A 13087-nucleotide genomic window follows, 5' to 3' on the forward strand; every position below is an offset into this window, starting at 1 on the left:
GCGAGCTGGTACGGAAAGGTATTAAACCTTTATCTCGTTCACTGGTTTTGGTTTAGTTTGGTGGTCGGTCCTCAAGAATCTGCAAACTGCATTTTAGGCAAAAGTCTCACAAATATTTTGGCTTCATATTCCTCAGTGATATTGGGGATTTAGGAGAACTGTAATGAGGGGAGGTGGGGTCAACCTGATTATTTATTAATCTCATTGAGAAGTCTTTATGTATTGAGATACATTAATGTGTTGAACATTTAATGGGGCAGGTGTGTGTGTTGAATGTCTTTTTGTGTATTGGCATTGTGAGTGTGTAATTTATGTGTGTATAAACAAAAGTGTAAAACAGTTTGTGTGTTTCCTGAGTATTTGACCATATTTCCTCTTGCTGCAGGTTTAGTTGCAAGTTGCTTGGTTACACACAGCTCTGCATCACTTTAACACCAACCTCCTCCTTCTGCTGGAGGCCGGGACAGGAAGCAGTGCTGGCAAGCTTTCTGACAAATGGGCCCATATCTGGGGGGGGGAACTAGGCCTAAACTATTATATATGTGACACCAGTAAAGACAGGAGAAGGGTGCCTGTGCTAGGATCCTATTTTGGAATTTTAATTAGTTTTCAGTTTTTTTTGGAGGTGTAGTTTTGTTTCAACTTTTTTTTTTTTTTTTGCATCAGTTGTAGTTTCATTATGTTTTGCAAGTTGGTGTTTAAGCTAATTTACAATTCACACACAGTCTCGCAGGTGCACAAGCACACACAAATGTCTGTCCACATGCAGTCTACACAATGAATTCTTGTTTCTAAATTCTATTTACTCCAACACTCTTTGCTCTTTGTTGTGTCACACACTGAGTGAGAGTCACATTACGTGCAGGACATACAGAGAGCTGCTTTCCCTTTTGTAAGAACTGATTACAATGCGTAGCTGCAGAAAACAAGCTTCGAGGATAATCAGTGTGGGCAGAAATAGGAGGGATTTACAAGGTGCGTTCACGCTTCAGGAGGCTTTTATAGACATTAGAGGGAAATCTGTTAATTCAAATGAGGAATTAATTACCCTTTCTTGCTGCTCTCCACATTTTTTCTTTAATGTTATTTATACTTTTACTTTTAAAACCTGCGGTTAACAGACTTAATAATGAATTGACCACTGTTGACCCACAAGTTTCTAAATTGTCTTGTCAGTGTTACTTATCAGAAATACCCATGAGTAATCTGAATCTTATGAACTGATCCAGTGGAATTAGAAGAAACAGTATCTATTCTTTTTTTTGAACCTCATATCTCCACCTTGTGGAGCAATGAAGGAATTATAATTACGAAGAAGATATTTTAAACAAACTTGGAGGTGGGACAACTTCCATCTTTATGCTTCTTTTCTTATTTTGGTGACCTCATCCAAGCGCCAACATAATAATAACCACCTGAATTCAACTTGAGAACTGATCTAATTGGCCAAAACGATAAGCCTCACTTTCCAGGAATTTTTAAATCTGTTGTTCGGTGTTACACGGAGGGACGTCAGGCTCCAGTGGCGCAATCGGTCAGCGCGCGGTACTTATAAGACAGTAACCTGCAGAGTGATGCCGAGGTTGTGAGTTCGAGCCTCACCTGGAGCAGCAGAGTTTTACACACATGGTAGCTTAGGAAAATAAGGTGGTGAACTCTGGACAGCTCACACTGATCACAACAGTTAACAAAACACAGTCCAAGTTACTAGTTGACAAAGGACAAGCCAATAGATAATGTTAGTTCAGTTGGATAACTGGACGTCTTTGTCTACATGTAGCTTTAACTCTGAGAGCTCAATGCACTGCAACTGCAAAAAACACAAGCAAATTCACCAAACATCTTCATCAATTTGAAAAACACGTGTGCTGCAAATACTCACAACACAAGCAAAGACGGACACAAGATGCAAGTAGCACAAAAAAAGTGATGAACCTGGCTGGGACACACTTCTCGTTCAGTTCTTTGTGACTTTTTAAAAGTTAAAAGCATTGAACAAAAAGTGCGTCCCAGCCAGGCTCATCACTTTTTTTTGTGTCCCCTGGAAACACTTCCGTTGTCATCTGTGCTACTTGCAGCGCATTTGTGTATTGGCTTGTGTTGTGAGTATTTGCAGTGCGTTTCTGTATTTGCTTACCTCACGTGTATTTGCATGCGTTTTTCTTAAGTTGCAATGCTTTGAGCCCTCAGGCACAGCACAATGTCGAGCTCCAGTGGCGCAATCGGTCAGCGCGCGGTACTTATAAGACAGTAACCTGCAGAGCGATGCCGAGGTTGTGAGTTCGAGCCTCACCTGGAGCAGTTCAGTTTTACAACGGTGACTGAGGAAAATAAGACAGTGAACGACACTCCTCTAGACAACTCACACTGATCACAATAGTCAACACAACACAATCCAAGTGACAAGTCATCAAAGAATGAACGAACAGATCACGATAATCAGATTATCCAGTTGGGTGACTGGACGTCTTAAACTACATGTAGCAGCTTTAATGTTGCTGCTCAACTACAAGCCTTAGACTGTGAAAAACCAACCAAGGTATTACCTCAGCTTTAAGGGGAAATACTTTAATGATGTTACTCAACAGTCAGGTTAATAAACACAGAGGTGTGTCGAGCTCCAGTGGCGCAATCGGTCAGCGCGCGGTACTTATAAGACAGTAGCCTGCAGAGTGATGCCGAGGTTGTGAGTTCAAGCCTCACCTGGAGCAGTTCAGTTTTAAACGTATGATGGTACTGCAACTTAAGAAAACGCATAGAAATAGACAAAACACAAGCTAATGCACTCACAACACAACCAAAGACAGAGAGGTGCTGCAAGTAGCACAGACATAAATGGAAGTGTTTCCAGGAGACACAAAAAAGTGATGAACCTGGCTGGGACGCGCTTATTGTTCAGTGCTTTGTGACTTTTAAAGTTAAAAGCATTGGACAAAAGGTGCGTCCCAGAATTCAATTCAGTTGAATGACTAGATGTCTTTGACTACATGTAGCAGCTTTAATGTGCCTGCTCAACTTAAACTTCAAATACTTCTGTGATGTTAATCAACAGTTTGCCAGAGACACTGAATGACTGAAGCATTGTTTTCTTTCATGAGACTTTCAACATTCAGGTTAATAAAGGCGGCCAGCTGTTGAGCTCCAGTGGTGCAGTTGGTTGGCGTGCAGCACACACAAGACAGTGACCTGCAGAGCGATGCTGAGGAGGTTGGGAGTTCAAAACTCACCACAGTTATGTTAGCAGAGAAGGTTTACCGGCAGCAGGTGATGTGATAACACATATCACCAAATGATCACTCAAGACTAATCTATAATAACTCATAAAAGTTATCAATAAAAGTTAAGTGTTTCCTTTAAGTGACCAGAGGTCAGCATGTCTAAGGTGGGCATGATGGGATTTCATTAAATCACATTCAGTACTACAGTAAAACATTATTCACTCATTTATCATGCTTTGTTCAGTTCAGTTTCTCTATGAAGACCAGCCATAAAGTCACATCACTGCCACCTATTGGACAAACATGTTCATACTTTAGACCAAGTGCTGCAGTGCAAATGCTCAACACTAAAATACATTTTAAGGCCTCAAAACAACATGTTCTTGTAAATAGTATTAGTATAATATATAATTTAAACAAACACGTCCTGTTAAACACGGCTATCTGTGTGTTTGATACATGGTAGATATAAAAGCATGGCTGCACATTTTCTTACACAGGCCACATGAGATCTTGTCAGGCTAAGTCAGCCCTCATCGCTTCACTGGGCGCACAAGGTCAACATAAATACTGCACAGCCTTCCTGGAGATGATGGGAGGTTCCTATATGTGATAACCTCAGAGGCACAGACTTCCCTCTCTCACCCACCCTGAGCCTTTACTCTACTACTACTGTCAACAGCAGCCAAGTTGCCCAGGAGGTTGTCAATCACCAGAAAAGTATCAAGGCGCTGTTGGTGCCAGTTTTGATCAGCGATGTTGAGTCAGTTTTGTGATTTCTCTCAGTTATTTCACTCCAGCTTTAATCCCTCCAAACATGTGGAATTTCTTTCTTTCTACTTTTGACAAAACACCTGAAAAGTGTTGCCTCTGCAACTTGTTTTATTATTGACAATCAACTATTGTCCATCAGATCAGTTCTCCACAAAACCTACTTTCGTAACAAGAGCTGATCTGCTGATATGTGTGTATGTGTGTATCACTTTCCTGTTTGTGCAGGTTCACTATTTGGGTTTTGGTATGTGATAATATGATTAATTGTATGTTTTATGTTGGGAATATTCACTATAGCACAATATAAACTGGCATGACACAGGCTGGTTTGCCTGAGTTTGAGGCCCTGTGTGAAGACCGTTGTTATTTCAGCTGACACTAGTGGAAATAGGTCACATTTCCTAAATTAACATATGTTCAATCAGATTATCACACTGCAAACCTTCGGGCCTGGCACCAGCATTATATTATAGACTACCTCTCATGTAAATAAGATTATCACTCAAAAACGCAGCACTCCTTTTCTTCACAGCCACTTTATGGGTTGTTCTCAATATCCTCCTGTGCGCTCCTGTATAGTTCAAATGCCTCATTAAAAGACAAAAGCTGGACGTGGACAGCAAAGGTAAACTTCTCTATAATGCCATGCTATATTGATGACAATGGTATCTAATGCATTCTGACCTCACGCCAACTGTCCTGTAACCAGCAGCTTATGGAGCTGCAGATAGCAGCAGCTGAGTGACTTTATCTGCAAAAGCCTGCTCCAAACTGCAAAACATCATCTGCATTGAAACCTCAGACTCATATAGAGTATAATTACTACTGCTACTCACACTTAACGTAATAATATTCTGTTACGAAGTCAAGGTGTGGAAAGGGAAACTGTCAGAAAATACAGAGAAATATTTAGGCTGAGAGTTTTTCTCTCTCACCAAATCCCTGTTTATTTAACAGTAATTAAAGTAGACCAAGTTTATTGTCTGAGATGAGAGGAACAAGTAGAGAAAATTCACTTTATTTAATAGTATTTTTATTTTTTACATTAATCCATGTTGTTATTGAGTGGCCGAGAGGAACAAGCAGTATCTAAACCTATTAAATACTCTTTAAAAAAAAAATGGTGTCACCTAAACTGAACGTGGAGAACCCCACACCAGCTGCACTTTCAGTGTCAGCCGCATGAATGATATGGTAGAAATAGCCAGTGTGACGCACGTTAAGCAGCAGATAGTGCGGTGGTGTGCAGCCCCCGCCCTGCCCTGGCTGCTGTCCGATAAGGCGGAGGAGGAAAACAACAAGGCTGCTGCCTCAGACTTTTACTATTACACCTCCCTTTCTTCACATAGGAGGAATTGTTACTTGTTACTGCTTTTACTCACCATTTTTGTCTGCGTTTGGCTTAACTGCATTAATGTGGTGATAAAATGGTTGATTAACAGCTTCGTCACCTGTTGTGAACCTCTCTCTGACCTCAGCTGTAAAGCCGTCTCACACTCTGGATATTCAGCTACAGTTAATTGTTGTTCAGTGCAATAGGCTGCAATGCTCTCAAAGAGGGAGAAAAAGCTAATTGCAGAAATATGGGAAAGACTGACTCCTGTGGCTGAAGATATTGGCTCAGATGCGCTTCTTCGGTAGGTTCACACTCTGTTGTATAGACATTTCTAAAATGCAAACTAACGTGTATTTGGAATAAACTCTCAGGAGATGTCGTGTGTATCTAACATTATTAAAGATATTAAAATGATATATGGTTAGAACAGATCAAATAGAAGTAACCTGCCTCTCTTCCACAGAAGTATTGCTTAAAAAAGTCTGATGTGTGTTGATAAATGCTCATCAATGAAGATCTAGGCCCCAACTATTGACATTGCTTACTTTTGCTGATGTTGTATTAAAAAGTGACCCTTTATTTATGACTTTATCAACATGTTTTCCTGGAGAATTGATTGACTATAACCATTTATTAACAAGTTATTAATATCCATAACTTTAAAAGATGGCTATAAAGCATTGGTAAATGATTTACTAACCATTGATAAAGTAATTAGTTACAGCATATTTGGGGAAGTGGGACCATGGAGAACATGCAAGTAAATTACAATTACACTAATGCTGATTCACAAATCAGAATTTGCTAATTCATCAAACCTCAGTGGTTTCTAAATGCTGCCAGTGATCTACAAACAGTGATGTGAAATGTTCAAATGAGCGTGCTGTGATAATGCTGATGTTGACAGTGATGATTGTTGCAGAAATGAGAAGCAGCTTTTGATGCTTTTAGCATTTCGGTCACAAACACGGGCAGAAGTCCATTAACGGCCATTCAGATTCATTTCACTGTTCCCGTCTCCTCCTCATAGGATGTTCGCCTCTTACCCAGGAACCAAGACGTACTTCTCCCATCTAGACATCAGTGCCCGCTCTGCTCACCTGCTCTCTCACGGGAAGAAGATTGTCCTGGCCATAGCCGAGGGAGCCAAAGACATCAGTCAGCTCACCGTCACCCTGGCCCCTCTGCAGACCCTGCACGCATACCAACTCCGGATAGACCCAACTAACTTCAAGGTGCTGGTCCTTAGACAGAGCAGAAAATATACAGATTAATCTCCACTGAGAAATGGTTATTTACTGAAACGTGTGTCTCTTAGCGTCCAATGTTTTTACTGAAGTATGATAATGAAGTTTCTCTTATGTAAAGTCATTATCAATCCATATTAGACCAAATCACACTGAAGTTAGAAGGACTACTTGTTTAGAGCTTCAAAAACCACCTGTCAATCAAACTCCTCCTCAAAGCCAGTGTTTATGTGAGATATCTTTTCTATAAAGTAAACTCAGGTTTCATATATTAAGTATTTGCACAACAATCGAATGATTCCTATATAAAATACTTGTATCATGCTACTAGATTCTGCCTGATCTGCAACCTTGTTGTTAGAGCATTGTGGACAGTCTGTCTGTCTGATGTGAGCGGGAGGTGGTGGGGAGGCCCAAACATGGGGGCTTGAAAATGACACTGCTTCAGGTGGACAGTAAGAAGAGGTCTGATACAAAATGCTGTGAGTGGTCACCTGCTGTTTGTTTGCTGCAGGGATCATTGTTATTCTGAATTTTATTATAGATGGATAGGAATAGTGTTTTCTGATTCACTCCCTGCGGCTGCTCCAGACCACAACATTTTTTTTTGTAATTGTAAGCTTTTAACTGGGCATGTTTCCTCATCACCGTGAAAATCAAGTCTATGTATTGATTCACATTTTCTTTATCAAAGAGATCTAATGACGGGCATGAGGAGTATGTGCCACTAACATGCTTTTACAGTGAAATACCCACAAAAAGAGTTAATTTTAAAACCTTAATCAATTACTTTTGACATCTATATATTACAGGTTAACAAAACTGACAGCAGCAGCCATGTTAAACCAAGGATCCTCGTGTTTTATAATACACATTTATTTACTCTTCATCCATTCTTTGTCAGTAACAAAGCCTCACCTCTCCTGCAGCTTTTCTCACACTGTATGCTCGTCACCCTGGCCTGTCACATGGGCGAAGACTTCACACCAGTTGCACATGCAGCCATGGACAAGTACCTGTCGGCCTTCGCAGCTGTGCTCGCCGAGAAATACAGATGAGACTCAGCCACGTGTTTCTAGGAAGTATACGAGACATTTATGATGCTATATGATATGAAATATTTATGTTTGTGTAGTTGTTGTTATTGTTTAAGGTTTTGTAATAATAAAAATGTGCAATTAATATACTAGAGTTTGTTATGCTGTATAACAATATATCTTCAAGGACTTAATAATGCATAAAAAATAATGTGACCATAGACTTTATATGGAAAGTATCTTTACATATAGTTTATAGCCATGTCTCAGGCACTCAGGGACGTGCACAGACATTTTGGGGAGCAGGTGCTCAAAAAAGGGCACCTCTCATAATGTTTAATACTCAACATATTTCTACAAAATTATCAACTCACACAGAGACAATGGTCTTCTTCAGTATTCACTATTTCTAGTTTTATCACAAGAGCAGGCAACAACAAAGGAACCTATGGCACATTGTGCATGTTTTCTAGTCTACTAGTTTCTAGTATATATTTAGAATACCTGACTGCACCAGGGAGAGGGACATAGTGAACTAAGAATTTTCAAGAATAACTCGTTTATTTTTGCACATCACACAAAATGACTTTGTTACACTGTGTACCTGCAATTTCTTCCCTTCATATTTGAGGGAGGGCTGTCTTTACCATGTATCTGTTGTCATTGATGACGATCTATTATATAACAAACCAACAGAATGAACAATTAAATTAGGAGCCTACAATTAAAATGATGCAGTTACTTTTTAAGGCAGGACACTACAGGCAGGTTTTTTCATGTACTGGTCAATTTTGAGACTTCAGTCTATTTAGCGTCCATAACTTCTTCTTTCACACCAATGGAAAGAAAACCTCTACAATACATATTAAGGTGGTATTTGTTTTTATCCTATTCACATGCAGTGCCTTGGCAAATGTATGCAAATTAGCGCATTTTAATTGGTTAACGCCTCATTTGCAGATAAACATGGTTATTAGATACAAATTTTACTATGTTCACCTGTAGTGTCTCCCCTTAAGTACAGTACATTAGCCTGTATGCCTACCATGATAAATAATGATATTAGAGAACATTTATTTGTCTTTAAAAGGACTGAACGAGTGAGAAAAAGAGAGCTAACCTTAGCTAATTAACTTATTACATTAGCCAAGTAGCTAATGTGTGTACGTTTGCAAGACACAAGTTAGCTATATTTGTTTTTGTCTTTTGGCTAATTCGCTTTGAACTCGAGGCACTGGCAGCTCAGTCCCCTCGTTCATCACCACTCACCTCAACACAAGCCAAGGAAAACCAAAACCGCCACAACGGGAAAAGTTTAGGCGCTGGGAGGTGCTGCGTGCCTCTCTGACGTGACGGGCTGTGACCGCGTGCTCGCCGCTGTGCAGGAGATGTGGAGGAAAGGAGGGACGAAGGGAGGGTTACGTTTTCCTTTTATAACTTTTAGACACAGATGCAGAATTGAAAAAAAAACAATGTAAAATACTTTAACTTTAAATGACAGCTTTTATCAACAAAAACACGTTATGAAAGAAGATATGGAACAGGTGGGAAACATACAGAATACTGACACTTCACATCAGTCCTGTGGATGGCGGTATTGAGTCTTCCTATCCCGAATTCATGCGACGAAGAAGAAAACGAGGAAGTCGCTGTAGAGGAGGAGTTTACCTAACAAACTCGCTTTATTTACAAATATGGAATAAATGTCTATAACTTATACAAAAGTGCATTTGCCACAAATTATGTGTATAATGTTAACAGTTTATAATGCGTGTTCAGAATATATAATATAATATATCGTTGTTTTCGTGTTTAGGTCAACTTTTCGGAGTTGCAGTGATGGCAACAGTTGTAGTGTTGTTAGCTTGTTTGGGGAACTGTAGCTTGGTTAGCTAGTAAGACTCCCGCGGTTTACCGAGATGGTGACCTCATGTAATTTCCCGGGTTGTAAGAGCACAACCAAGCTGCTGTCTTTCCCCGCCGACCCTGTGCGGGCTCTCCGGTGGCTGCAGATCCTCGGGCTGCCAGAGGACGCTCGGACCACCGGGCTGAAAGTCTGCATCCTCCACTTCTCCCCGGAGAGCTTCACCAACTACACCCAGGCTCAGATGGGCTTTGCCGTCCGGCCGCATCTGACGGAAGACAACTTCTCCGGAGGGTCGGCCGGTGAGTGCTGGGGATGTGCCTGAAGCTGAACCAGTCCATCAAAGTGGATCGAGAAAAGCTTAATTTCTTTATGCTTCATTTGAACAGTGCGACATCTACTGGCCACAATATAAAATAGACATATACAAACATTTGTATAGTACAAATTAGATAAGAGTATAAGGGAAACCATGATTGTATTTTTATTCCAAGCATACATTTATAGTAATTACTGTAAAGGCAATCAATATCTTTTCTACACATCCAATATATTAATATCAGTCAAGTTAGGCACAATATTTGTGTTTTAACTTATTTGAAAGTTCTTAGTCTAAAGTTCATAAAGATGTGGGTTGCCAGACTGAGCCACATGTAAATCATGTCATTCCAAGTGAATGTGGGAATCCTGAAACATGAGTAATTGTCTCTTCTTGCTCAGCTTTTACATATTTGTGTTGTTTATTCACAGCTATACATTTACACTTTTTCCTCTTAATTTTGTGACTGCAAACTACACACTGGTCAAGGGGTTTAGATATGACCCGTGCTCTTATCCTGGTGGAGATTCAAGCAGCTATTATGACACTTAGAGAGCCACAGATGCTGACAGGTACTTGGGTTAACAGAATAAATAATTGTTTTATTTTGGCACTTAAGATTTTCATTTTCCTCCTGTATTCCTCCCTTTTTTTCTATAATTGTTTGTTTAAGGTCAGAGTCATATCAGGAGCCTCTGGAGTCTCAGAGGAGCTGTCCATAGACTCGGTGTCAGAAGAGGAATCAGTGGAGTCAGAAATAGAGACTGTGACTGTAAAGATAGAGACAGAAGAATATGAGGAGCCTCTGAGCTAAAGTTGTGAACTTGAAGACCTGCCTGTGCAGCTTGACAGACAGCAGGAGAAGGTGACGAGGCATTAGCCATGCTGCTGACAGCCAAGCAAAACAAGGTAACTCCAATTTAAGTCCTGATGCTATTTCTAATCATATTTTCCATAATCTACTTTGCAAGTATTTTCTGTATTCATTAATCTGTCTTTTTTCTCCTCTTTGTGTTTGGTTTAGTTCCAGCTGTTTATTGCTGTGTTGCTTGTTTCCCATGTCTCAGAGAGGAGGCATTTGCAGTAATCAGGAGAGCTGAGACATGAGAGGCTGCAGGGACACGTATGTTACACTTCAGACTGCAAACAATGCAATTCATAAGTTCACCTAAAGCAACAATATGCAACAAGGCAAAGACACTAGCTCCTAGCATCTGCATTTTAGCCCACAACGGCTGTGGGTTCAGATGTTTTTGGTCAATCACATTAGCTGAATGCTGACTTGACATGAGTGGACAACGTCATTGCTAGTTTGTACTGAGAGGATGATTTTGTGTTTGTTCCCTGAGCCATTGATAGGCTTTGTTTTTCTGTGCAAGAGTTGTTAGCTTCGAGCTGTATGCTGCTTCCAGTATCCATAACCGCTCATGTTTGGAACCCAACAGAATTTAATGCACCAGCGTTCTGTAGTCGCCACTTCTGGCTGCAGAGGCCGCTGTTCACCAAGAGTTGCATTGTCTTGCTTTGAAGTAGATGTAATCTTCCACTATTGCCTGTATTCAGCTTTAGAAATGTATTTTTAAGTGCAGGTCTTGTTTTCAAACTTGGTTTAAAGAAAATTAACAATGTTACATACTGAAATGTCTCTGGAGCTGAAATTAAGTTGTAATAAATACTGAGCTGTCTCTCGTGCTTAAATAAATGTGTAATAAATTCCGGAGCTGTCTCTGGTGCTGAAATCAACTTTATAAATGCTGAGCTGTCTCTGGTGCTGAAAATACACATGTGATGCTCTGGGGAAAGAAGCATACTTAAGACAACCTTGGGATCTTCTTATTTCCTAGTTGTTCCATTAAGAACTCCAGACCATTAACATCAGAATTACTGCATTTACCACAAGAATATTAGAAACCACAGAGACCAGTAAAATCAAAAACACACTCGTGTAATGTGACTTATGCCTACGTGATTGTGATTTTGTGGAAGCATGATTCAAATATGCTTAAACGTTTCATTTTGCCTTGGCCGACTGCAAAAATAAAAAGTGAAATGCCAACTAGTCCTCAAGTCCACCTTCATGACACGTTCAAATGGTGCCACCTGCTGGTTTCAACAGGAAGTTACACGCTGTGACTTATTGCTACACCACCTTGTCTGGGTGTATTGATAAACTTGAAAAACAAATCTCACGCGGGATCTATGGCGGCCGGGGTCAGTGGGCGGGGTCAAGAAAATATTGCTGATTTTGCAATCAAGTATTGAACATTTTGATTTTAATGTCCATTAAAGTTTCCATGGGCTAGTTAATTAAAATTGAATTAGGTTTTAGTTTTTGAATTGTTTTTGTTTTAGTTTTACTTTCCACTAAGACATTTTTCTTTTATGAAGTCAGCTTTCTCAAACCTCTCATGCAGCCACAAATCATTCGGTGGTGAAAGGAAAGCACAAACAAAAGATGGTTTAAAATAAAATGCATCAACATTCAACATGGCAGATAATATGTCCTCCTCTCTCTGCCTGTTGAAGTTAATGACTCTAGTTTCTTCACCTTATTTGCTTTTCTCTCGTGGGTCAGGTGTCGTGTGGCTTTGACCGTCATTCTTCACACTGAGGCATCGGGAGGGTCGGAGCTCTTATCGGCTTCGAACTGCAATCTGAGATAGTCGAAATGTGTGGTGAGTTCATGTGATCCCCTTTGTCCTCAGCTGACCCTAAAAAACACAATAAGTATGAGGATTCCTTCAGTCTGCATATACAAAGAGTCTGCGCCCACAGTCTCTAATCATTCTTATCATTTTTTAATAAAAGCATAATTTGTTAAAAATATTCTGAAAAATAGCTCGTTCCAAGAAATGTGATCTAACAAGTGAAAACACCTTGAGAGGTTTATTTGCGCAATAAAAAAACATACAGTGCAATGTAAATATAGAAGAAACAAATACACATTGTCCTAAAAAACAAACATAAGATAAAAAATGTAAGTTTTCTCTTGCCCAAGTTTAGAGAGATTCTCATTTCACATTTGAAATGTTTAAATATCATAGTTAAACCTAGGCACAAAGAAAAGTCATTACAGGTTGAGAATGACTCGTGAACTCTTGTGAACTCTGGTTCTCGAGAGTTCAAACTGTGCAGCATCGAAACAAGTTTACTTAACATTTAATGGTTGATTTAAAGTCCTTAGCTGACGTTGTTGATGTTAGTTACACCTTCAGTTGTTTCTAAGTCCTCATATTTTTGCGCAGTGATATTGAATATTGGGATGAATGACATGGTGCTTTCTACAGTAGAT

The 13087-nt window shown here is 39.8% G+C and overlaps 1 protein-coding gene, 1 long non-coding RNA gene and 3 other non-coding genes across 5 annotated transcripts; all 5 read left to right on the forward strand.

Moving 5' to 3' along the window:
• The first annotated feature begins 1516 nt into the window (after positions 1 to 1516).
• Positions 1517 to 1610, forward strand: trnai-uau. Its single transcript has 2 exons — positions 1517 to 1554; positions 1575 to 1610. It is a non-coding gene; the product is annotated as a tRNA-Ile (tRNA).
• Positions 1611 to 2207: 597 nt separating this feature from the next.
• On the forward strand, positions 2208 to 2301 carry trnai-uau. Its single transcript has 2 exons — positions 2208 to 2245; positions 2266 to 2301. It is a non-coding gene; the product is annotated as a tRNA-Ile (tRNA).
• A 316-nt stretch (positions 2302 to 2617) lies between these two features.
• On the forward strand, positions 2618 to 2711 carry trnai-uau. The gene is made up of 2 exons: positions 2618 to 2655; positions 2676 to 2711. It is a non-coding gene; the product is annotated as a tRNA-Ile (tRNA).
• A 2553-nt stretch (positions 2712 to 5264) lies between these two features.
• Positions 5265 to 8300, forward strand: LOC111220031 (hemoglobin subunit alpha-D-like). The gene is made up of 3 exons (XM_022742967.1): positions 5265 to 5629; positions 6359 to 6563; positions 7505 to 8300. The coding sequence occupies exons 1-3, from the start codon at positions 5538 to 5540 to the stop codon at positions 7631 to 7633; spliced, it is 426 nt and encodes a 141-aa protein (XP_022598688.1). The 5' UTR covers positions 5265 to 5537; the 3' UTR covers positions 7634 to 8300.
• A 947-nt stretch (positions 8301 to 9247) lies between these two features.
• Positions 9248 to 11816, forward strand: LOC111220237. The gene is made up of 3 exons (XR_002665051.1): positions 9248 to 9778; positions 10469 to 10704; positions 10820 to 11816. It is a non-coding gene; the product is annotated as an uncharacterized LOC111220237 (long non-coding RNA).
• The last annotated feature ends 1271 nt before the right edge of the window (positions 11817 to 13087 follow it).

Source organism: Seriola dumerili, unplaced genomic scaffold (assembly GCF_002260705.1).
Source record: "Seriola dumerili isolate Sdu_G_001 unplaced genomic scaffold, Sdu_1.0 BDQW01000068.1, whole genome shotgun sequence".
Lineage (NCBI taxonomy): Eukaryota > Metazoa > Chordata > Actinopteri > Carangiformes > Carangidae > Seriola > Seriola dumerili.

Coding starts and splice junctions, on each gene's coding strand:
- LOC111220031 (XM_022742967.1), top strand. CDS start 5,538: ATGCTCTCAAAGAGGGAGAAAAAGCTAATTGCAGAAATATGGGAAAGA. Junction 5,630..6,358: donor GGCTCAGATGCGCTTCTTCG/GTAGGTTCACAC, acceptor TCCTCCTCATAG/GATGTTCGCCTCTTACCCAG. Junction 6,564..7,504: donor TAGACCCAACTAACTTCAAG/GTGCTGGTCCTT, acceptor CCTCTCCTGCAG/CTTTTCTCACACTGTATGCT.